The 24,887-nt window shown below is 44.9% G+C and overlaps 1 protein-coding gene across 1 annotated transcript in view; it reads left to right on the forward strand.

Moving 5' to 3' along the window:
• Positions 1 to 24,887, forward strand: part of LOC126484973 (cytochrome P450 6k1-like) — a 74,722-nt gene that overhangs the window by 5,113 nt on the left and 44,722 nt on the right. The window contains exon 3 of the mRNA XM_050108577.1: positions 21,113 to 21,375. Coding sequence (XP_049964534.1) covers positions 21,113 to 21,375 — 263 coding nt within the window. The remainder of the gene's footprint in view (positions 1 to 21,112; positions 21,376 to 24,887) is intronic.

Raw genomic sequence — 24,887 nt, forward strand, 5'->3', positions numbered from 1 at the left:
CATATTACTGAACCACGTTTAAAAGAAGATATTCAAAGAAATAATACATTCAGAACAATACATGATTATGTAGTGGTACCATTATGTGGATAACATTATTTGCATGATAGACAAAACAGACACCTAGATAAAAAAGTACACAGTAGCATAAACAGAGTTCACTCAAAAACTAAATTCATCATTGAGAGAGAAGCAGACACTAAATTTAATTCCTTACATATCACTGTACACAGAGTCAACAACAAACATAGTTTTGGAATATTTAGAAAACTTACAGCCACATGAACTGCCATTTGTAAGTATTCGAATCATTCCCACAGACACGAACTCTTGAGCTGCAAATACATGCTATAAAGGCTCAACCTAACTTCACAGGGCAAACTGAACCACACACAGAAATTAAACACAATACATTAGTTATCTAGGAAGAATGGGTGCAACATATCAATAATAGACAAACTGAACAACAAAATGAAAAAGGAAACTGAAAAAGAACACACCACGAACACTGCACAAGCCACAACTGAAAACCAGGAACACAAACACTGGACAAATAAAAAGTACCAGGAAAATCTTATAAAGAGCACAATATGGCGTATACTAACACAGAGTAATAAAAAGGTCCACAGTGTAGGAAACATCCTGAGGAATAAAGTACTACAAACATCACTCCACGCAAACAGCACAGTATAGAAAAATCTAAACAATAAAAATCCTTCCACAAACAAATCTGTAAAATTACAATATATCAGTTAATTACCTACATAGGTCAAACATGCAGAAATTTTAAAACAAAATATGAATACACTCCACTTTTGCAGATCATCTTATACAAGAAAACCACCGCCCTAACAACATTGTGTCTGATCTTAAGATTGTCACAGAAAGCAATAAACCCAACTCACCATAGAGAAGAACTACCATGCACTAAGAACAGTGATACAAGGAAAGAAAGAGTTGAATAAAATACAACACTGCACAAAAAAACATAGTTTGGAACACAATGAACTGTACAAATACACTTCCCCACTACAAACATAATAATGAAACACCCTCTATATACTTAAAATCATCTGTTTTATCAATCCCATTGCCCCCAACCCCTCAACCATCTTTTCAGTTCTCTGTCTCTATATCTCTCGCTTTTAAACATTCACACACTCACACTCACGCACACACACATCACATCATATCTTTTAAGTTCTCAACCAACAGCGACACACAAAACATTCCAAATTAGAGCTATACTAAACATAATGAAAACGATGAACAAGTGAGGAGCGACAATAACATACCACTTCCCAATCAGTATGGAGACATTAACGCCTCCTCAGATCACATTTTGTGGAAAATACGTGTGAAGTAAAAATGAGAGTGAAATCATATAAAAACGGCGTGAAAACAATATACACAATATTAGAAGAGAGAGATTTCTGCAAGAGGACAGAAAATATAAGTACAAGCACATACATAACCACTAGCCAGGAATCAAAAATGCACAAATTTTCTTCATTGCTACTTTGCATATGATCTGCTGTCAAAACAGCAAAAAACGGCACACAAAAAAACTGATCTCTAAAAATGCATTTCCTCTAGCAACATAATTTTTAGGTCAGCCATTGAAAAACCAGACAACATGTTCTAAGTTTTAGACATACAATGGACAAATGATCATAAACTTTGCATTGTACTTTAGAGAATTAAATCCAAGCCACAGAAGATGACACATACACTGAGGTGACAAAGTCTTGGGACGGGTTCTAACATCGTGTCAGCCTCCTTTTGCCCAGCATAGTGCAGCAGCTTCATGTGGTATGGACTCATAAGTCGGAAGCCCCATGCAGAAATATTGAGCCATTCTGCCCCTATAGCTGTCCACAACTGAGAAAGTGTTGCATATGCAGGATCTTGTAAACGAACTGGCCTCTCGATTATGTCCCTTAAATGGTCGATGGGGCTCATGTCGGGCGATCTGGATGACCAAATAGTTCGTTCGAATGGTTGAGAATGTTCTTCAAACAAACCACGAACAATTGTGGCCCGGTAACATGGAGCACTGTCATTCACAAAATTCCCATCACTGATCGGGAACATAGAGTCCCTCAATGGCTACAAACGGTCTCCAAGTACGCAAATACAATCAATGATCGGTTCAGGTTGATCAGAGGACCCAATCTATTCCATGTAAACATAGCCCAAATCATTATGGAACCACCACCAACTAGCAAAGTGCCCAGTTGATAACTCGTGTACATGACTTCATGGAGTCTGCGTCACACTGGAGCCCTACCATCGGCTCTTACCAACTGAAATCGGGACTTATCTGCCTAGACCCCAGTTTCCCAATTGTCTAATGTCCAACCGATATCGTCACGAGCTTAGGAGAGGCGCTGTAGGCGATGTCGTGCTGTTAGTAAAGGCACTCGCATCAGTCTTCTGCTGCCACAGCCCTGTAACTCCAAAACTACTTGTCTGTCAGCAATGAAAACTACCTCAATTAGACGTCGTAGACATTCTCCAAATCGAAAAACACGGCCACAGTCTGGTATTTATGCAAAAAAAAACCGTTCATGACATGGGTTGACAAAGAGACAGAGATCAACTACAGAAATGTGCGCTCGAAATACACATTGTGCAGTAGTTAGTAAATTGCGAGACTCGAGCCACCATTCCAGCTGGGCATGAATCATATGTCGAATCACCTCGCATACACAGCTGTTGAGGGAAATGGGGCAGTAGTTACGAGGAACATAATTGTCCGTACTGGGGTTACATCTGAGGTGGGGATGACAGTAATTTCTTACCAGTGCTTAGGAAACGTGCCCTCACCCAGATGCGACTATATGTATGAATGAGAAAGTGCTTGCCCACAAAAAGGTTCTGCAACATCTGAATGTGAGCATCGTCTGGCCCTGGGGCAGAGGATCAGGATGAAGTGAGAGCATTATCTAGCTCCTTCACTGTAGAACTCACAACTCTGAGAAGAGAAGGCTAATACCTGAGCCTCCTCCAATCGTATAATATGGAGGAAGGGAGGGTGATAGTCGGTGGAGCTCGACATCTCCACAGACGGCGGCCCAAGGTGTTGGAGACAGCACCACTGTGACATCATCAGCTATGATCAGTCTGGAAATTTTGTAATGGACCTTGGGCCCAGAGAGCCTTCGGATGTTGGCCCACGCATTGGAAGAGGGAGTGGAAATGTTAAAAGAACCAGTGAATGAAATCCAGCTAGCTTTTTCGCTATCCTGAAGAACGTGACTACACTGTGCTCGCAACTGTTTTTAACGAAGACAGCTTGCCCTCGTAGGATGACTTCTGGAAACGCGGAGAGCACGTCTCTGCGCGCGAAATGCATTGCGGCACTCCTCAGTCAACCAAGGGACTGGGACACAGTGAGGTTAAGATGAAGTAGAAGAAGTGGAACGTTACGCGGCGGTAAGGATAATGTTGGCAATGTGGTATACCTGGTCATCACAACTGGGGAAACGTTCGTTGAAAGTCGCCAGGGAGAAGTAAAGAACCCAGTCGGCCTTAGAAAGCTGCAATTTAGGTGTGCAGATGGGTGGGGCAGGATAGCACACAGGAAATGGTCGTTCGAGTAAGTGTCAGAGAGAATGGACCACTCGAGACGATGAGCAGGAAGAACAGTGCAGAAGGAGAGACACAAATGGGAACAGGGGTGCGTGGAGTCTGAAAGGAACGGGGTGGGAGGGATTTCCGTGTTGAGGGAGATAAAGTTAAGCTGACTGAGAAAAACAGCCAAGAGGGCTCCTCTCAGACATGTTCTGGGAGAACCCTAAACGGGATGGTGAGTATTAAAGTCACCAAGCAGCAAAAAGGGGTAAGGGAGTTGCCCAAACGAGCTGGAGGAAGTCTGTCCTAGTGACACCGAATGATGGAGGGATGTAAACAAAGCGAAAAAGCGAAGTGAGGAAGGAAAATGCAGACTGCAACAGCTTGAACCTGAGTAGTCAGTGAGATTGTTTGACTATGAACTTCATCCTGGATGAGCAGCATAACTCCCCCATGAGATAGAATGCCATCCTCAAGGGGAAGGTCAAATCGGACTGGAAAGAAATGCGAGAGGTCAAATGGGACAGGAGGACGCAATTTTGTTTCCTGGAGGCAGAGACAAATGGATGCTGTGATTCCAAGAGCAGCGGGAATTCCTCTCTTTTGCATCTAAAGCACCAAACATCCCATTGAAGAAGAATCATATCAAGGGTTCCGGACTGAAGCGGCCAGAACCACTCGGCCACCGCGGCCAGACCTCCAGCTGTGAAACAAGTCACCAAACGTCCGTCTCGCGGGGCGAAGTCACCTGCTACACCACCGATTGGCCGGAAAGGACAGAAGGGATACACGCACGACGACTTCTTACTTCTCTCCAGCTGCTGACAGAAGGAAAGGAACATCCGTTTTTTGCAATTCATCCAAGGGATGAGTTATTTCCACCACGTTAGGGAGAAATATAGAATAACTGATTTTTCCAAAAACGACTGGTGTTCCTTCAGGTTCTGTGTTTTAGGGAGGTTATCAATCACTGCTAAGAGGCTCTTCCTAGATCTGAAACCGATCTTCGTACGAAGGTAGCTCGAAGATCCAAATTTGGCCCAAAAATCTTTGATTTTTGCAGATTAAGGCCCACCTCTTGCAATTAGGTGAACAGAATCTGAAGATTAGTAATATGTTACTGCTGTGAGAAACACGTGAAGATGATGTCAGCAAGATAGATTGCATAGCACAGGACACCTTACGTGTTCTAAAAATCTCTGGAAAACGGCGAATGCACTCACGATGCAAAACAGCAGCCGTGTATAGCGGTAGAACCAGAAGGGTGTGTAATGACCATTATCTGCTGACTGGCGCAATCTAGCCAAATCTGTAGGTACGCCATTACCAACGAAAATTTTAGAAAAAGACTTACTGCCCAACAAATGCACTACTATTTCTTCTGCGCAGGGAATGGGGTACCTATCAAATACAGACTGGGCGTTAATGGTGAACTTAAAATTCCTGAACAAATGAAGCGGACACCAGAGGTGTAGCCCATTGGCTGGAAGGTATGGGTTCAGTGGTACCTATGGCTATGCACTCAGTCCAATACTTCCTTAATCATTGGCCACTGAGCAAACGGAATTGGCCGAGCACAATTAAATTTGGCAATGGCCGTCAGTTTCAGGGTGAGGTGGTCCTCAGAGTTTTGCAGCAACGAATTCCGGCCAAAACAGCGATCCAGACCCGCGGCAGAGGTCGTCTAACGCCTAAATCAGAGTAGAGTCGTAAGTAAGATACACAGCATCCTGAGTTTGAAAACCAACAAATGTGAGCACATCAACACCAAAAATGTTTTCGGATGTCACAGTTTCAACTGCCAAAAAGGAGACCACCCACGTGACTTGCTGATACTCAACTTCTATCGTGAACTGGCCTTGAACACAACTCGGCAGACCGAAATAGCAGAGCAAACGTTTAATGGAGGTAAAAGAAGGGCGACCCAAACAATGATACGGTTCAAGATTCACGAGAGACATAGAGGCTCTGGTATCGATCTGGAAATGCAATGGCCGTTTCCGAATTTGCAGCATTATATAAATCTTGCTGGGAACACTGAGCTCCTGGCTGCAGCACAGCGTGACACCATGAACCTCACACAACTGAATCCAATTCCGAAAACTGGCTGTTCGGGCACCCACGAGAACAAGCAACGACACGGTCTTGTTTACAGCAAGCCACGCACCCTGCACACCGATGCGGCAGAGTGTGGACGTGTGCTCGGAAAAATTCAGGACATGAGAGAAAACGACGCACGGAAGATCCACGGTCCGATGGCGAACAGTGCGAACAACAAGATCATAACGAGGGCGTTGGTGAACGACGCCTTTGCTGTGATGCCGAACACACCACCACTACATCCTCAAACTGTTCAGTTCGAACATCTGAGCAATAGACAGGACCTCCTTGACAGTGGGATCTTCCAAATGCACTGCTTCTAGATGCAACACTCTGCCCTGAGCAGAATGGAGAAAGGCGTTGCTTATCAGATAGTCGACACAGGGCTGTTGACAACGACCACATGCAAATCTGCACTTCTGAGTTAACCTCAGGAGGTCAGCAACTCACGCCTTATAGGACTAGCTCTGTTTCTGTTCTCGATGATGAAAGTATATAGGAGAAGCTACAACGCAAGTTTTCTTATGATAATAACACTAATCAACAAATTGAAACTTTTTCCTTTATCTGGTTTGTAAACGGTTCTACTTTTCTAAATTTTGGTGTGCTGACTTTACTGGTAAAATCAGTATTTCTCTATCACTTCAAATTTGCTACATACACAGCAGAATCAAAACAGCACTGATGAACATTGACAGAATTACAATAAACAAGAAATACGTATTCAGAACTTTAGAAATGTGTATATACGAAAAGAACGCCAATAAAAGGTCTAAATTACTTCCCAACATGGTTTTTTCAACTATAATGTTATTCGGCTTTCGAAAATGTCCAAAGATGCCCTTATTTTGTTTGCCATATCATCCCTCTTCCTAACAAGATTCCAGCAGTAGTCATCCATCATCGAAGAGTTCGAGTAAACTTCATAGTCGTGTTCTATAGTATGGATGTCTTCGTCAAAGCGTGCAACTTACTCATTGCTTACGGTGGCCAAATTTACTGGAAAGAATTCAGGGTGGCGATGTTAAAGGGGAATTTAAAGTGACGCTCTATACCCCGTATTCTTGTAGCAGTGTAACAGATCATTCACAATGGAAACGTAGTTATTATCATTTGTGTTGCTAACAAAGCCCTTCACAATTGCGTTGAAAGAGGACCAAGCAGCTAATTCGATGTTTGGCGTCAAAGGGTGCAAATGCAGTGAATACACATTTGAAAACTTTATCTAGTTTTGTTCGAATACCCTGCAGCATTGGAGAGGAGCAACCTGAAGATGCTCTTTAGGTTGCGGCCATTCCATTGTAATAGTGAATGGCATGGCCTCGCTTTTTGCTTTCGACCATTCGATTAAAGTGGTTGGTTGGTTGGTTGGTTGGTTGGTTTGGGGAAGGAGACCAGACAGCGTGGTCATCGGCCTCATCGGATTAGGGAAGGATGGGGAAGGAAGTCGGCCGTGCCCTTTCAGAGGAACCATCCCGGTATTTGCCTGGAGTGATTTAGGGAAATCACGGAAAACCTAAATCAGGATGGCCGGACGCGGGATTGAACCGTCGTCCTTCCGAATGCGAGTCCAGTGTGTAACCACTGCGCCACCTCGCTCGGTGATTAAAGTGGTATTACAGGTTATACAGGCAATATGAAGCGCTAAATTTTTATCGTGATCACCAACAAGACGATCAAAATACTGTCAATGATTGGTTTTCGTTGAGATATTGGGTGAATTTCCCACATAAATAGTAAGTTATCGTGATGGTTTACACAGCAATGGCGTTTGAAAGTTGCTATTATTGTTAAGTGTTAGCTTAACAAACATATGACAATGTTCCACGTCTCTCACAACGAGCACTCAGCGGGACAACGAAAACTCGCAAAACACTGCTTGGCCAATGTAAGTATCATGATAATAGCATCATGTGTGTTTCAGCATGGATTAAATCGTAAAAACTCCTTTGCACTGTGGATTATCTCGCCATCAGAATCTTTATAACATCTGCCTTCTAGTGATGAACTGGAGATCTTCCTGTACCAAAACAACAAAAAAGCTTAGAACATTAGACATCCAAATAAAAGCGTAGGAAATAGCCTTAAAAATTAAAAAATCTCACGAATCAGAACTTTCTCAAAGGTACATTCGACTTCTACGCGCCAAAGTACATATTAATTGATATGTCAAATCCACGATGCAAATGAGTGTTGAGTAGTGTAATCATTGAGAAACTCCAGATTCCATTAATGGAGTGAGTTTTCGAAATAGGCGGAACGCATTTGACTCGATCCAAGGTAAAGAAATGGATTTTTGGCAAGTCCGGTCAAGTGCCTGAAACGCCGCGAAATGCTGCTGCAAATGCCAGATGTGTTGGGTCCCACTCTTCCATCAACTCTTGGAATGGTGGAAAAATTGGAGGCATGGATGAGTGTGCTGCATGCTGAAAGGGGGGGGGGGGGGGCAGGTTGCGGGAGGACTGCAGTATCCTGCGAAGTAATAACCAAATGATGGAGCAAGTCTAACTACTGTTGTTGCTGCTGCTGTTGTTCTAGCAACCTGCGCAAACACTGGATCCACTGTGCTCGTGGAACCCACGCAGAAACTAAATGACCTCATCGCCAAAGAGTGTAGTATCTACAGATTTATTGAAAATAACGAAATGCGTAATAAATATCGGGTGATGCAGCTACCCCTGCCAATGGGCTTTATGTAATCGACAATGCCTACAAAAATTACGTGCAATATTTTCACATTATCTTACTCATTACGTGCAAACTAATAGTTCTATAAAAATTAACAGGACTGTATGTAGGAAATTTAGTGTAGTTAAACTTTCTACTGGGATACGTCTCCTCTGGAGGCAACAGTGGTCGTGTTATTCAGTAAAAATGTATCTGGAGATCACTTTTGTTCATTTTTCGGGAACAATTGCAAATAAGAGCTCTAGCGATAACATGCCTCTGTACAAAATTTAAACTAGTAAAATTTACTAAAAATTGGTCGTGTTCTGTTTTCTCTATTCTTTTTTTTGTGGAGGGTGGGGGGGGGGGGGGGGGGCGGGAATCTAATGATGTTGTGGGTTGCATAAACCCATCTATAGGGGCTGCTGATCACCCTGTATAACTGCAGTAACTGAGCACCAAGAACTGTGCGCACACACACGGACAGAAACAGTTGGGAAAAACGATCCAGGTCCAAGTCTGATACCTACCAAGCTCGTCATAACAAACAGTCGTAATTTTAAGTAGAGCCTTCACGGAGCATGAATGATGCAAGAGAGAGTGGCCTGCGCTGCTAGTGTGTAGCTAGCCCCAATCAGTCGGCGGTGACGCTGTCAGCAAGCGAAGGAGGCGCTTTGGTTTCATTCTCTCGCTAGCGCTTCAATTGTGAACACTCGTCTTTTTATTGAATTTGCCTGTCCTGGGACGGTGATATTTCACCGAACCTACAGGGTCTAGCGATATTGCGGTTTCGTTAAAAAATTGACTGTGTCATTTTCACAGGAGATGCAGTTGCCAAACCCCATGCCTTCGTAAATAAAAACACTTAATTGTCCCTCATGTATAAACCAGAGTAAACGAACGTTAAGTGGTAGACACGAGCAACATGCTGTATAACGTTGGACTACTACAATTTTTAAGGCTCAGAATTATCTTTTTCACAAACTGCATAGCAGACTGCAGACTGAGTAACGAATTTGCACAGTTGTTAAACGGATTTAAAATAGCTCGAGCCCCCCGCATTGTGATTTGTAAACTCTCTATTTAATGCTAAAATACAGTCACCACTACACAGACTCAACTAAAGTTCAACTCGCAACAGAGTTGTTTAAGTCCAGATCAGCTCAGCACATGAAAATATTTGAAGAAGTTGATGACTGCAAAGATTATTGCAGTCCCCACTAAACCACTGCGTAAAATTTCTCTGTCATGACCACAGCGTCGAAAAACTACTAAGTTCTTAACACGTTTGGCTAGAACTTCGCGCACAGCAACTATGCTAACCAACTGCGAAAGACGTCATATGGCTATCGTCTTCTGTAAGTTCGGTCCTAATACCTCCACAAATTCCAAGACCATACGTCACTTAGCATGTTAGAGAAATCAACATTCACACTGATGTGTTGGCAAATGTGCCAACACCTTGTAGATAGAGGAGGCCGAAATGCACGCTATCTAACGCAGACGGGCGTGAATTCTGGAACAGGATAAGTATTGAATGCTAATAAGAAAAGTATGCAGCTCCTCGAATACTTAACTTTTATTTATCCTTGTTGTGAATACAGCATTCTTGATGAGACATTTCATACGATAACTATCAAACTATGTAAGGCTAATGGCGCCTTGCTAGGTCGTAGCCATGGACTTAGCTGAAGGCTATTCTAACTGTCTCTCGGCAAATGAGAGAAAGGCTTCGTCAGTGTAGTCGCTAGCAAAGTCGTCGTACAACTGGGGCGAGTGCTAGTCCGTATCTAGAGACCTGCCTTGTGGTGGCGCTCGGTCTGCGATCACACAGTGGCGACACGCGGGTCCGACATGTACTAAATGGACCGCGGCCGATTTAAGCTACTACCTAGCAAGTGTGGTGTCTGGTGGTGACACCACACACACTTACTTAGATGTAGATGTCACGTCGATTAAATATTTGGGCGTAACATTGCAGAGCGATATGAAGTGGGACAAGCATGTAATGGCAGTTGTGGGGAAGGCGGATAGTCGTCTTCGGTTCATTGGTAAAATTTTGGGACGATGTGGTTCATCTGTAAAGGAGACCACTTATAAAGCACTAATACGACTTATTCTTGAATACTGCTCGAGCGTTTGGGATCCCTATCATGTCGGATTGAAGGAGGACATAGTTGCAATTCAGAGGCGAGCTGCTAGATTTGTTACTGGTAGGTTTGATCATCACGCGAGTGTTACAGAAATGCTTCAGGAACTCGGGTGGGAGTCTCTGGAGGAAAGGAGGCGTTCTTTTCGTGAATCGCTACTGAGGAAATTTAGAGAACCAGCATTTGAGGCTGACTGCAGAACAATTTTACTTATATTTCGCGGAAAGACCACAACGATAAGATAAGAGAGATTAGGGCTCGTACAGTGGCATATAGGCAGTCATTTTTCCCTCATTCTCTTTGGGAGTGGAACGGGGAGAGAAGCTGCTAGTTGTGGTACGAGGTACCCTCCGCCACGCACCGTATGGTGGATTGCGGAGTATGTATGTAGATGTAGATTTAGATACATGTTTTTTCTACAAAAAACTTATCTTGAAACTAGATGTGTAATTAGAAGCATCCTAAAAATATGTAAGATGATATCAAACAACGCAATATCCAGGATATAACGAAACAATATTATGAAATTTGCTATTCACCAAGTAGCAGAGATGCTGAGTCGCAGACTGGCACAACAAAAAGACTGTCACAAAACAAGTTTCCGCCCAGCAAGGCTTTTGTCAACAACAGACGACAGACAAACACACACACACACAGACACTCACACAAACGCAACTCACACACACATCACCGCAACCACTGGCAGCTGAAGGCAGACTGCGAGCAGCAGCGGTGCATGATGGGACAGGCAACTGTGTGGGGGTGAGCAGGAGGCTGGCACAGGGAGGGGGATGGATAGCAGGGTAGTGGTGGGGGACAGTTAAGTGCTGCTGGGGGTCATACAGGGAAGAGATGGAGACAGTCTATGGAAGCTAGGTGCAGCCTGTAGACTAAACGGAGGGTGGGGGATAGAAGAGGGGTAGTGGAAAAGGAGAGAAATAAAATGACTGGGTGTGTTGATGGACTAGACTGCTCTGTATTGCTGGATTGGGAATGGAGAAGGTGCTAGATGGGTGAGGACGATGACTAACGAAGGTTGAGGCCAGGAGGATTACGAGAACATAATATATACTGCAGGGAGAGTTCCCAGTTGCACAATTCAGGAAAGCTGGTGTTGGTGGGAAGAAAAGTCTAGGAAGCAGTCACTGAAATGACGAATGTCGTGTTGGGCGACGTGCTCAGTAACAGGGTGGTCCAGTTATTTCTTGGCCACAGTTTGTCAGTGGCCATTCATGCAGACAACTAGCTTGTTGGTTGTCATGCCCACAAAGATTGCAGCACAGTGGTTGAACCTTAGCTTGTAGTTCACATGACTGGTTTCACAGGTAGCCCTGCCTGTGATGGTACTGGTGATGTTTGTGACTGGACCAGAGTAGGTAGCCTTTGGAGGATGTATGGGACAGGTCTTGCTTCTAGGAAAATTACAGGGATATGAGCCATGAGGTAAGGGGTAGGGAGCAGTTGTTGTGTATGGGTGGACGAGTGTATTATGTAGGTTTGGCATCCAGCGGAATACCACTGTGTGAGAGGTGGGAAGTATAGTGGGCAGCAACTAGTGGCTGCTGTCAGAATGGAGGTATTCCTGGTGCTTAGTAGGTCTGATATGGACAGAGACACTGATGTAGCCATCTCTCAGGTGAAGGTCAACATCTAGGAAGGTGACTTGTCGAATTGAGGAGAACCAGGTGAAGCGAATGGGGAAGAAGCTACTGAGGTTCTGGAGGAATGTGGATAGGGTGTCCTCACCCGATCCAGGCGAGGGGTTTAGGATTTGGGGTGTTTAGGAATGACTACTCTAGATGGCCTATGGATGGGATAGCATAGGTTGGTGTCATGTGGGTGCTCATAGCCATACCACAGATTTGTTTGCAGGTAATGCCTTCAAAGGAGAAGTGTAGGTAACGATAGAGTTGGTCATGGTGACGAGGGAAGAGGCTGTTGGTCTGGAATCTATCGAGTATTGGGAAAGATAATGTTCAGCAGCAGTAAGGCTGTGGGCTTAGGGATGTTAGTGTAAAGGAAGGTGGCATCAATAGTGGTGAACAGGGCACCATGTGGTAAAGGAACAGAAACTGTGGAGAGTCAAATGAGTAATTGTTGGCATCTTTTATATAGGAGAGTGGGTTACAGGTAGTACGCTGAACGTGTTGTTCTACAAGAGCAGAGATTCTCTCAGTGGAGCCACAGTAACCAGCCACAATGGTGCATCCTAGGTGGTTGGGTTTATTGACTTTAGGAACCGTGAGTGGGATGTGGTAGGGATGAGGAGAGAGATTGACTCCAGAGAGAGGTTCTGGGATGGGCCTAAGGATTTGAAGAGAGCCTGGAGATCCTGCTGGATTTCAGGAATGATGTCACTGTGGCAATGTTTGTTGGTGGATGAGTCTGACATTTTGCACGATCCTTCTGCCAGGTAATCCCTGCAGTTCAAAATAATAGTGGTGTATCCTTTGCCTGCAGGAAGGATTATAAGGTCGGAATCAGTTTTTAGGTGGTGAACTGCAGTTCTTTCTGCAGATGTAAGGTTAGTTTGCATGTTGAGGGATTTGGGGAACGATGGTGAGGCAAGGTTTGAGGTTAAGAAATTCTGGAAAGTTAACAGGGGGTGATATGGGGGCACTGGCGGTGGATCACTGTTGGATGGAGGAGTGAACTGAGTCTGGCAGGATTCAACATTGGTCTTTGGTTGACTCTAGGGTTGGTGGCGAAAAAAAGTTTCCACTGTAGGGACCAGGAGAAGTTCTTTAACACATCCTGCATGATTGAATTTGGGAATGGAGCAAAATGTGAGGCCTTTGCAAAGGACTAATATTTCTGCAAGGCTAAAGCTTCTGGAGAAAAGCGTCATGACTATGTTTCAGGTCTTTTCAGCTTCTTGATTCTGTGTGGTGGTTATTGAGGTTTGAAGGGTGGGGTACATGTAGTACGTCTGTGAGACAGGATTTCTCAGCTATGAGGGGAGGTTTGGAGGTTGTTGTGGTGGACAGTGGTACTCCAAGGCGGGAGTACGAAGAGAGCAGGGTGGAGAGCTTTTTGAGGTGGCGTTGTGATTGTTGCTCTAGTTCCTGGAGGGCAAGAGTTTCAATATGTGCTATGGGTTCCAGGTATTTGGGATTGCATAGCAGGAGAGTTTTACAGATGAAGAGAAAGTATTGCAAGGAGATTTCAGTTGACTGATATGGTTTTGCAGGACTATGTTGGTAAGGACTAAGGATTGGTGGAATCTGAACAGAAATGATTGGCAGTGTCTGAGCTGATAGAGATCATTGTGGAAGGAAGAGTGGTAGCTTCAGATGAGTATTTTGACGGTAAGTCCATTTGGGGGGATTCCATGAGCCAAGAAACAACACAGTAACATGTGTGGGTCTGGGTTCTGGCTATGGATAAGGAAACTTTTCTGTATTGATGCAGATGGAAGGAGGAAGGACTCAAGGTGATGGAAGAAACAGGAAAAAACGTAAATAACGTAGAATTGTGTACAAAAAAATTCGCAAAAGTAATCCCAAACACATGGGAAAAATCACGAAACGGATGAAACTGATGAAGTAGGGGGAATCAAGATGAAACTGAGGGCGTACGACGACAGTGACAGGAGAAAACACTCTAAATTGGCGCCAAGTCATAAGGTCAAAGAAAAGACATAAATAAAAAAATATTTTACTCTGGGCTGGAGGTATGAGGGTGAATAAGCATGAAGAAGGGCCACAGCGGATGTGACTGGATGAGGTGAAATTAGCAGGTGCGAACTGGGATGGAACAGAGAAGGAGTGGGGGGTGGGGATGGGTTGGTAGGATGAGAGACAAGAAACGTATGGGAAATAACACGCGAAAATACGGGCGAATGACACAGGGTGATTGATTAAGTTGAAGGTACAGGATTAATGATATCGGCGGCAGTAATATGGGACATAAGATGCTGCGCCATCAATCAGTTTGGTCTTGTAGCCATTTGTTGTGCGTGGCCGAGACTGTTGATACAGTGTGGATCGTAAGTAAAACGTGTGGTGCGGTTTGTAAGACGACAAGAGAAACACAGGAAAGAAGAGAAGGAAGGACGGATATTGTGTATAGTAATGCAATAGAAGATAGTAACAAAGAAAAAGAGCACTGCGTTTAGGATGGAAGAAAAGTTGTCACGCCAAAAACAAACAATGGGAAACTCAACATGGAGTTGAAAAATATTACGAAAAGGATATCTGCTACTCATCATATAGAGGAGATACTGAGTCACAGATAGGTGGAACAAAAGACTGACACAAAATAAGCTTTCTGCCAACAAGACATTTGTCAAAAATAGATGACAGACATAGACACATACACAAATGCTACTCACACACACATGGTCGCAGTCTTTGGCAGCTGAAGCCAGACTACCAGCAGCAGCATCAGTGCATGATGGGAGAGGTATCTGAGTGGGGATGAGAAGAAGAGTGGGGTAGGGAGGGGGAGAGGTAGCAGAGTGGGGGTGATGGACCGTGAAGTGCTGCTGGGGTGTGCAGGGACAAGGTGGAAAGAGGATAAGGCAGCTAGGTGCAATCAGGAAGTTAGACGGAGGGCAGGGGCGAGATGGGGGGTAGTGTAAAAGCAGAGAAGTAAAATGCCTGGTTGCGTTGATGGAATCAAGTGTTGCATAGTGCTGGAATGGCGACAAGGAAATGGCTACGTGGGTGAGGAGAATGACTAGTACATGATGAGACCAGGAGAGCTACGGGAATGAAGAATATATTGCAGGGAAAATGCCCACCTGCAAAACTCAGAAATGCTGGTGTTGGTAGGAAGAATCCATATGGTACAAGTTGCGAAGCAGTCACTGAAATGAAGACTGTCATGCTGGACAGCGTGGTCAGAAACAGGGTGGTCCAGTTGTTCCTTGGCCACAGTTTGTCGGTGGCTATTCATGCAGACAAATAGCTTGTTGGTTGTCATCCTCACATAGAATGCAGCACACTGGTTTGAGCTTAGCTTGTAGAGCACATGTCTGGTTTCAAAGGTAGCACTGCCTTTAATTGTATAGACGATGTTTGTGACCAGACTGGAGAGGGTGGTGGTGAGAGGATGTATGAGACAGATATTGCAACTAGGTTAACTATCTATCATCATACTAACTGTATTTCGTCAGTTTCATCCTTTTCGTGATTTTTCTCATGTATTTGGGAGTACTTTTGCGAATTTTTTCCGTATATAATTCTATGTTATTTATGTTTTTTTTCCTGTCTCTTCCATCACCATGGATCCTTGTAACTCAGTACCACCCAGGACTGGACCAACTGAATTTAATTCTCCACCAGGATTTCGACTACCTCTCATTGTACCTTGAAATGAGAAATACCCTGCCCACTACACTTCCCACCAGTCATGCAGTGGTCTTCGACTGGTTGCCAAACCTACACAATATACTCATCCATTCCTACACAGTCCTTGCTCCCTACCCCATACCTCATGGCTGATATCCCTGTAATAGACCTAGAAGCAAGACCTGTCACATACATCTTCCAAACGCCACTTACTCTAGTCCTGTCACGAACATCACCAATACCACCATACACAGGGCTACTTGTGAAACCAGTCGTGTGAACTACAAGCCAAGCTTCAACCACTGTGCTCCATTCTTTGTGGCCATGGCCACTGACAAACTGTGGCTAAGAAATAACAAGACCACCCTGTTGCTCAGCACATCTCCCAACACGACATTTTTCATTTGAGTGACTGCTTTCCAGACTTTTCATCCCACCAACACCAGCTTTCCTGAATTGCGCAAGTGGGCACTCTTCCTGCAATATATCCTAAGTTCCCATAGTCTTCCTGGCCTCAACCTTCGTTAGTCATCATCCTCAACGACCTAGCACCTTCTCCATTCCCATTCCAGCACTGCAGAGTGGTCTAGTCCACCAATGCACCCAGTCATTTTACTTCTCTCCTTTTCCACTACCCCTTTTCTCTCCCCCTCTCTCCGCCTGATCTTCAGACTGCACCTAGTTGCCCTACCATCTCTCCATCTCGTCCCTGAATGCTCCCCAGTAGTGCTTAACTGCCCCCACCCCTATCCTGCTGTCCGTCCCCCTCCCTGTGCCAGCCTCCTCCTTAACCCCACCCAGTTGTCTGTCCCATCATGCACTCATGTTGCTGCTCATAGTCTGGCTTACCTGCCAGACATCGTGCGTTTGCATGAGTGTGTGTGTGTGTGTGTCTTTCGTGTATTTCTGAGAAAGCCCTTGTTGGCTTGTTTTATAACAGTCTTTTTGTTGTGCCTATCTGCGACTCAAAGTCTCCACTATATGGTGAGCAGCAACTATCCTTCTCATAACTTAAATGATATATTACACTTATCAGTATCTGAATTAGTGTATCTGTTTTGCTTTATTAATTAAATCGACTTCAAATAAGTGTCTTAGTAAATTGCCTATCACTGGTCAATTACATAGATAATCAAATATATATATTGCTCATTCGAAGTGTATCAATGAGCATTTTAATCTAAAGAGTCAATTTAATTTGTGGATACATAATTACAATTTTTAATATATATTTTGTGAAACTCTGTATAGAAACCTTCTCAGCTCTATAACTAATTACACTTATCACTTTCATAGCGTATTTGTATATAAGCTGAATCATCTCTCATTCTTCCTGAAGACGATTCATCGTCCTCCACCCTAAATATTATGGTATCTGCGGCACGTGCACAAGAGTAGATAAAGCCAAGGTGTGGATATAATTGAAGTGTAGTTCCTCATAATGGTCCATTGTGGGGTGTAATTGTTGTATGGCAGAGAAACTTGATAGATGTGGAAAACAGATTTACGCTGGAAAATATTTATTTCCAATTTTGAACACCAGGTGCAATTCTAGCGTTGTGCAGCACATCGCCAATGCCTCCAGTGCTCATATTACAAACACTGTGTAAGCCGCAGTAATAATAAATTCAGCATTATGCCTTTCTCATTTGTTTGGCCTTTTCTACCCACATCTCGTCCCTTATCCATTACATATAGAATCATTTCTCTACATCTTTCTTGCACTCACTGCGCTAGATTTTCTCTGGTGGTCAAAAATTGGAACTTTTTATTTTCCTGCATAAATCGGTTCCGCATTAATGTATATATCTACCAAGGTTCTCTGCCATACGATAACTGCAGCCCACAGTCGACGTCTGTGGGTAGCTACACTTTAATTACAAGCACCCGATGTGTAGTCCTTTGTGTATGCTGGCGGGCAGACATGATGTCACGTATGGGTCCGAGTTAAGTTTAACAGATTCTCATGCTCCCAGTGTCCCATCTAGCAGGGGCTACCGCGTCTCCGTGGAAGCTGTCAGTGGCGCGCTATCCAGCCCCTGCACTATTGCACACTTGAACGAAGTACAACACACAATCAGAACCAGTCACCTCTATTCTCTTTACAATATGTCGTGCCACAGTCTACAAACCAGTTGCGGTGCTACTGCTGACGCCCTACCCCAGTAAACCGATAGATTGATAGACTGATTTTCAGCATGATACCCTTATGAATGAGTGCCACTAAGAGGAGAAAGATATTTCAGTAGCTAGACATACCCCCTTTCACACGGAGCTGATTTCAGGATTGTAGGCTACACAGATAGAATACTCAAGCTGCAAAGCGCCTACACCTGCTGTCTCTCAGGACCAATAATAAAAGATGGCTAGCGTCACGGGGAAGCGTCAGCGAGCATTTTGTCTCTAACAAAAGTAGTTCCACATGACGTCAACTATCACTCCTAGATATTTGATTCAAAGACGTTGAAACGCCCTGTATAAACTTTCTTATTCTTGTGCTAAGTATGTTAATAATTGGCAATCACTTTTCACTGGAGTAAGTTTTACAGAATTTATCACTGGAAGTAATTAACTACTTGGGCGATAGATTAACATTATTCACAAATTACCAGTTTTTAAGTTATTATATCACTGCATACGGTTTCTTTTTCTGTTATTAGTTCCTGGTGTAACGTGCACCAGTGGAATTAATCAAGTACTGCAGTTGCTATGGCTCAGTATCTTCGCATCTTAGTATTTAGGTATGCATGTCCATCTCTTGATAGTATCTTGCGATGTAAGTCTAAAGTTTTGGCTATTAGGCAAGCTTTGTGACACTTGTCAGTAGAAGAATTCTCAGTTTGTCGACAGTTCTTACAAATTTTGACCTGATGACCAGCTGAGAAGACGATATTTAAGATGTGCTACTTCTGAGAGCTGGCCGCCGTGGCCGAACCGTTCTAGGCGCTTCAGCCCAGAACCGCGCTGCTGCTACGGTTGCCGGTTCGAATCCTGCCTCGGGCATGAATGTGTGTGATGTCCTTAGGTTAGTTAGGTTTAAGTAGTTCTAAGTCCAGGAGCGTGATGACCTCAGATGTTAAGTCCCATAGTGCTTAGAGCCATTAGAACCATTTTTTTACATCTGAGAGGTGATTTTCCCAATAGGGAGAGGGGGTCCTGCAGAGATGTGCAGCATAACAGCACTGTCCATTATGGATTCTTGTGACTGACGTTGTATATAGTTTGTTAAAGTTTTAACTTTGAATGCCGTTTTCTTTTGGGATTGTATTGTTGAATACGTGAAACTTATGTCGTTTCATCAACTGAGAGGTTTCCCAGAATCTGTACCAATCATTAAATGCCCCTTTAGTTACAGTGGTGTATAAAGTAAACGTATAAAGAAAGGTATTCCTTCCGTGATGCTACCTTTTGTTAACTGTTCGACAGTTCTATTGTCTCTGGTTGGGGAATACCCTGCGACCCAGACAAGTTGAGCTCTTTTGTATTCTTAAAGATGTGATTCGTCAACTGAAACTAAATTAAAGTCTCCAGAATGAGATTTTTACTCTGCAGCGGAGTGTGCTCTGATATGAAACTTCCTGACAGATTAAAACTGTGTGCCGGACCGATACTCGAACTCGGTAACTTTGCTTTTCGCGGGCAAGTGCTCTAACATCTGAGCTACCCAAGCACGACTCACGACCCGTCCTCACAGCTTCAATTCTGCCAGTACCTCGTCTCCTACCTTCCAAACTTCACAGAAGCTCTTCTGCGAACCTTGCAGAACTAGCACTTCTGAAATAATGAAAGGCTGTTTGTATTGTACCATATACGTTTCATCTTTTATTTGTGGAGCATCTTCAGTGGTGACTTGTTAAGGTAAGGGGAGGGGGGGGGGGGTCTTAAGTAAGTAATACAACACATTGTGGTATGCATTTGTTCAGATTCCAATACACCATATTATTCCCCACTCTTCTGGAGAGAAACAACTATTTTTGAACATAATCTGCGTTCATTGTTACTGCCTTACGCCACATTACTGTGAGGGCCCGTATGCTGCTTGGGACCACTCTGCTGGTTGACATGAGCCAAAGTGTTGCTGCATCAATGAGCTCCCCATCATTCACGAAGTGCTTCTCACGAAATGCTACCTTCATTGGGCCAAACAGATGGAATTGGAAAGGTGTTAGATCCGATCGGTAGGATGGCGGAGTGAAAACAGTCCAGTAAGGTTTTTTGTGGTGGCGAACACGCTGGTGTCGTCCCTTCAGTTTCCTGAGGGTAGCACAATACACTTCCGAGGTGATCGTTGCGCCACGCCTTTCTAGTCTCAGAAGACTGTCTCCATGACTTTACCAGGTGAGGATGCGGCTTTGAACCTTTTCCTCGGCGAGGTGATGTGGCGCCACTACATGGATTGCCGTTCTGTTTCCGGTGGGAGGTGATGAACCCATGTTTTATCGCCTGTGATGATGCTGGACAAAAAATTTTCATTCACCAGGTGACTTGCAAGCTCTTCCACACTGATGGTCCATCGTTGTTCTTTATGGTCTTAGGAACCCAGAGGGCACACGCTTTTGAATACCTCAGCAGGTGGACGAGTGTGTCAGCGCTGCCAACACAGATGCCGAGCAGAGTAGCGATTTGTTTGATAGTAATCCGTCGACCACCTCAAATGAGAGTGTCCGCACGTTCCAACATTGGAAGTGTCACAGATGCGTGCAGCCAGCCAACTCGTGGGAGACTGGACAGGTTTCCTTGGCTTTGTTGCGATGATGACGGACGCTTCGCCCAACGATTCACCGTGTTTTTCTTCAATGAAAGGCCTCTATAGTCATTCTGCAAGCGCCTACGAGTATTTGAGATGCTCTGGTTTCTCTTCAAAAGGAACTCGATGACCGCTCTCTGCTAGGAACGCACCTTCGTTAGAGACACCATTTTGAAGGCTACCTATCGGAACGTCATGAAACTCCAGGGACTGAAGCGCTAATATTCCACGCTGCCACTCAATAAATGCCGCATTTTTTCAACCGAAACTGGCCGCGAAAGAAATGCGTTGCATTACTTCTTGAATGCCCCTCGTATTCCAGTATATGTGCCGTCGTGAAGTTGTGTTTGGTGTGCTTACCCAGGACGTCCGATAATGGCGTTTAGAATTATACCTTGCTTCCATTGTTCTCTGTGTTTTCAAACTGTATTGTTTGATACTTTATACTGATGTGTTAGTTCTGTACATCGAAAAGGAAATAGTTGTTTTCAAGTTCCAGGACTCCCGTTCTGGTTTGTAGAGGGCTCCCCGCGAAACTCTAAGCAGTGGTGTTAACAGCAATCCACGGTTGCCGGTAGACGCTGTCAGAGTGCGGCCGCGAGATGGCAGACGTGCTGGAGGCGGTGGCCGAGCGCGGCGACACTGTGGAAGTGCGGGAACTGGCAGCCAGGTACTCCACTGACATCATCGCGTCCGTCGCCTTCGGCATCGAGTGCAACTGCCAGCGGAACCCAGACAGCGAGTTCCGCCAGTGGGGCCGCAGGATCTTCAAGCCCACCATACAGTCGGGCATCAGCAGCATCCTCGCTTTCATCAGTCCCACACTCACCAGACTTTTAAGGTAATTACGGGTACTTTAGGAGCCTGCGACTGTAAGTTATCAAATGCACTCTAAGACAAAACAGAAAAACGGGACACCACGAAGGAATCATCCAAATGGGACGGATATATTTGATGTACACGTACAGAGAAACAAGTAATTACAGCTTCAGAAAAATTGGGTGGTTTACTCAAGAAAAAGAGTTTCACAAACTGAACAAGTCAGTAACGCGCTGGTCCCCCTCTCGGCCTTATGCAGGCAGTTATTCGGTCTTGGCAATTGATTGACAGCAAAGCTGGATGTCCTGAGGGACATCGTGCCAAATTATGTCCAACTGATGACTTAGATCGTCAAAATCCCGAGTTGGTTGAAGGACCCTGCCCATAAAGCTCCAAACATTTCCAACTGGGGAGAGATCCGACTACCTTGCTGGCCAAGGTATGGTTTGGCAAGCACGTAGACAAGAATTAGAAACTCTTGCAATGTGCAGGCAGACGTTATCTTGCTTAAATATATGCTCTGGATCGCTTCCCAACAAAACGAGGCATAGAACATCGTCGACCTAACGCTGTACTTTAAGGGTCAAGATGATGACAACAAATGGAGACATGCTATGAAATAAAATATCAACTCCGCCATATAGTGGGCAACTGATAGGTTGGTATCCAACCGTTGTCTGCGGCGTCTATACTGGACGTCGTACCTCAATTCGTAGCAAGAATCTTCACTGAACATATTTCTACTCAAATCAGTAAGATTCCAGACCGAATGTGCCCGACAACGCTGCAAACTGGATCCTTGTGGTCGATGAAGCACCAGTTGCACCTCAGATCGATGATAATGATGAATCCGGGGTTCTGGATACGGCTCTCACGATTTCTCGGTCCTTTCTTTCTGTCGTCCCTCTAGATCGACCACTTCCTTCTCGACACTGTGTCCGGCCATGGTTCACCCATACCTGCGAACATCGTCGAATAGTGGCATCACTCCGTTCAGAAGTCGAGTGTTTCGTAAGTTCCTCCAACTGGCTTCTTTGAGCCCAGCTTTCTCAAATACCGTCATATGTATATATTGTTCACGCGCCTGTCTGTAGGCCATAGTTAAGGTCCAACTTAGTACGTAGAATGAAATTTGCAAAGATTTTATGCCAGGGTATCTACAAGTCCCCTCTTTTCCATTCTTGGGAGTTGCACAGTAAACCTACGTTGCAGCGTCACACATTCATCCATCGGCCGCCAAAGTTCATCCTTTTCCATTTACCTTAGAAATCTGTATGAATATCAATTTGTAACCTATTTGCATCACTCCTTCGTGGTGCGTATTCTTCTTCTTCCTTTTCTTAAAAAAAAAAAAAAAGTTCAGAAATAAACTTAGCAGCGACCAGCCGCTCATTAAATACATACACTCCTGGAAATGGAAAAAAGAACACATTGACACCGGTGTGTCAGACCCACCATACTTGCTCCGGACACTGCGAGAGGGCTGTACAAGCAATGATCACATGCACGGCACAGCGGACACACCAGGAACCGCGGTGTTGGCCGTCGAATGGCGCTAGCTGCGCAGCATTTGTGCACCGCCGCCGTCAGCGTCAGCCAGTTTGCCGTGGCATACGGAGCTCCATCGCAGTTTTTAACACTGGTAGCATGCCACGACAGCATGGACGTGAACCGTATGTGCAGTTGACGGACTTTGAGCGAGGGCGTATAGTGGGCATGTGGGAGGCCGGGTGGACGTACCGCCGAATTGCTCAACACGTGGGGCGTGAGGTCTCCACAGTACATCGATGCTGTCGCCAGTGGTCGGCGGAAGGTGCACGTGCCCGTCGACCTGGGACCGGACCGCAGCGACGCACGGATGCACGCCAAGACCGTAGGATCCTACGCAGTGCCGTAGGGGACCGCACCGCCACTTGCCAGCAAATTAGGGACACTGTTGCTCCTGGGGTATCGGCGAGGACCATCCGCAACTATCTCCATGAAGCTGGACTACGGTCTCGCACACCGTTAGGCCATCTTCCGCTCACGCCCCAACATCGTGCAGCCCGCCTCCAGTGGTGTCGCGACAGGCGTGAATGGAGGGACGAATGGAGACGTGTCGTCTTCAGCGATGAGAGTCGCTTCTGCCTTGGTGCCAATGATGGTCGTATGCGTGTTTGGCGCCGTGCAGGTGAGCGCCACAATCAGGACTGCATACGACCGAGGCACACAGGGCCAACACCCGGCATCATGGTCTGGGGAGCGATCTCCTACACTGGCCGTACACCACTGGTGATCGTCGAGGGGACACTGAATAGTGCACGGTACATCCAAACCGTCATCGAACCCATCGTTCTACCATTCCTAGATCGGCAAGGGAACTTGCTGTTCCAACAGGACAATGCACGTCCGCATGTATCCCGTGCCACCCAACGTGCTCTAGAAGGTGTAAGTCAACTACCCTGGCCAGCAAGATCTCCGGATCTGTCCCCCATTGAGCATGTTTGGTACTGGATGAAGCGTCGTCTCACGCGGTCTGCACGTCCAGCACGAACGCTGGTCCAACTGAGGCGCCAGGTGGAAATGGCATGGCAAGCCGTTCCACAGGACTACATCCAGCATCTCTACGATCGTCTCCATGGGAGAATAGCAGCCTGCATTGCTGCGAAAGGTGGATATACACTGTACTAGTGCCGACATTGTGCATGCTCTGTTGCCTGTGTCTATGTGCCTGTGGTTCTGTCAGTGCGATCATGTGATGTATCTGACCCCAGGAATGTGTCAATAAAGTTTCCCCTTCCTGGGACAATGAATTCACGGTGTTCTTATTTCAATTTCCAGGAGTGTATTTATTTCCATGAACTATTTGTCATTGCTTTTCCGACTCGTCTCCAGATCAAGCACCCAGAAGTATACATATTCTTGCTAGTATACTGATAATGGAAGAATTAAGAAGAATGATTTGTTGAACTATAAAAAAGTTACGACGCTGTAAAATGGTGTAATGTATTCGAAAATATCATGAAAATGGGTATAAAGTATAGGGAAAGTCGAGTAATACACAATGTATACAAGAACCATGAGGGGAAGTGAATATGGACGACCACGAAGAGAGTACTCGGATTAGAAAGGGTAGAAGATAGGCATTTAGTCTTTCACTCCTTCTATTAAACCTATATACTGAGGAAGCAATAAAGGAAACAGGAGATATGAATGAAAGGATGTCAACGATGAATCGCCGAGGACACTTATCCTCAGTCAAATACGGACAATTACGGGAACATTGTGTGGAACGTAAAAGAAAAACCAAAGTAGTGAGTAACAGTAGAAATAAAATTAACAACATCCTGAAGTCACAACTGGAAACCACAAAGTAGACAAAGTAAAGGAATTGCTTGGAAGCAAATTAATACACGACGGTCGAAGGAAGGAGGACACAGAAAGGAGAGTAGCACAGGAAAGGAGGGAATTACAGGCAGAAAGAAGTCCACTGGTAGTTAACATAGAACTTATATTGAGGATGACATTTCTGTACGTTTGGATCTCATGATAGTA

This window comes from Schistocerca serialis, chromosome 6 (assembly GCF_023864345.2).
Source record: "Schistocerca serialis cubense isolate TAMUIC-IGC-003099 chromosome 6, iqSchSeri2.2, whole genome shotgun sequence".
In the NCBI taxonomy this organism is placed as follows: domain Eukaryota; kingdom Metazoa; phylum Arthropoda; class Insecta; order Orthoptera; family Acrididae; genus Schistocerca; species Schistocerca serialis.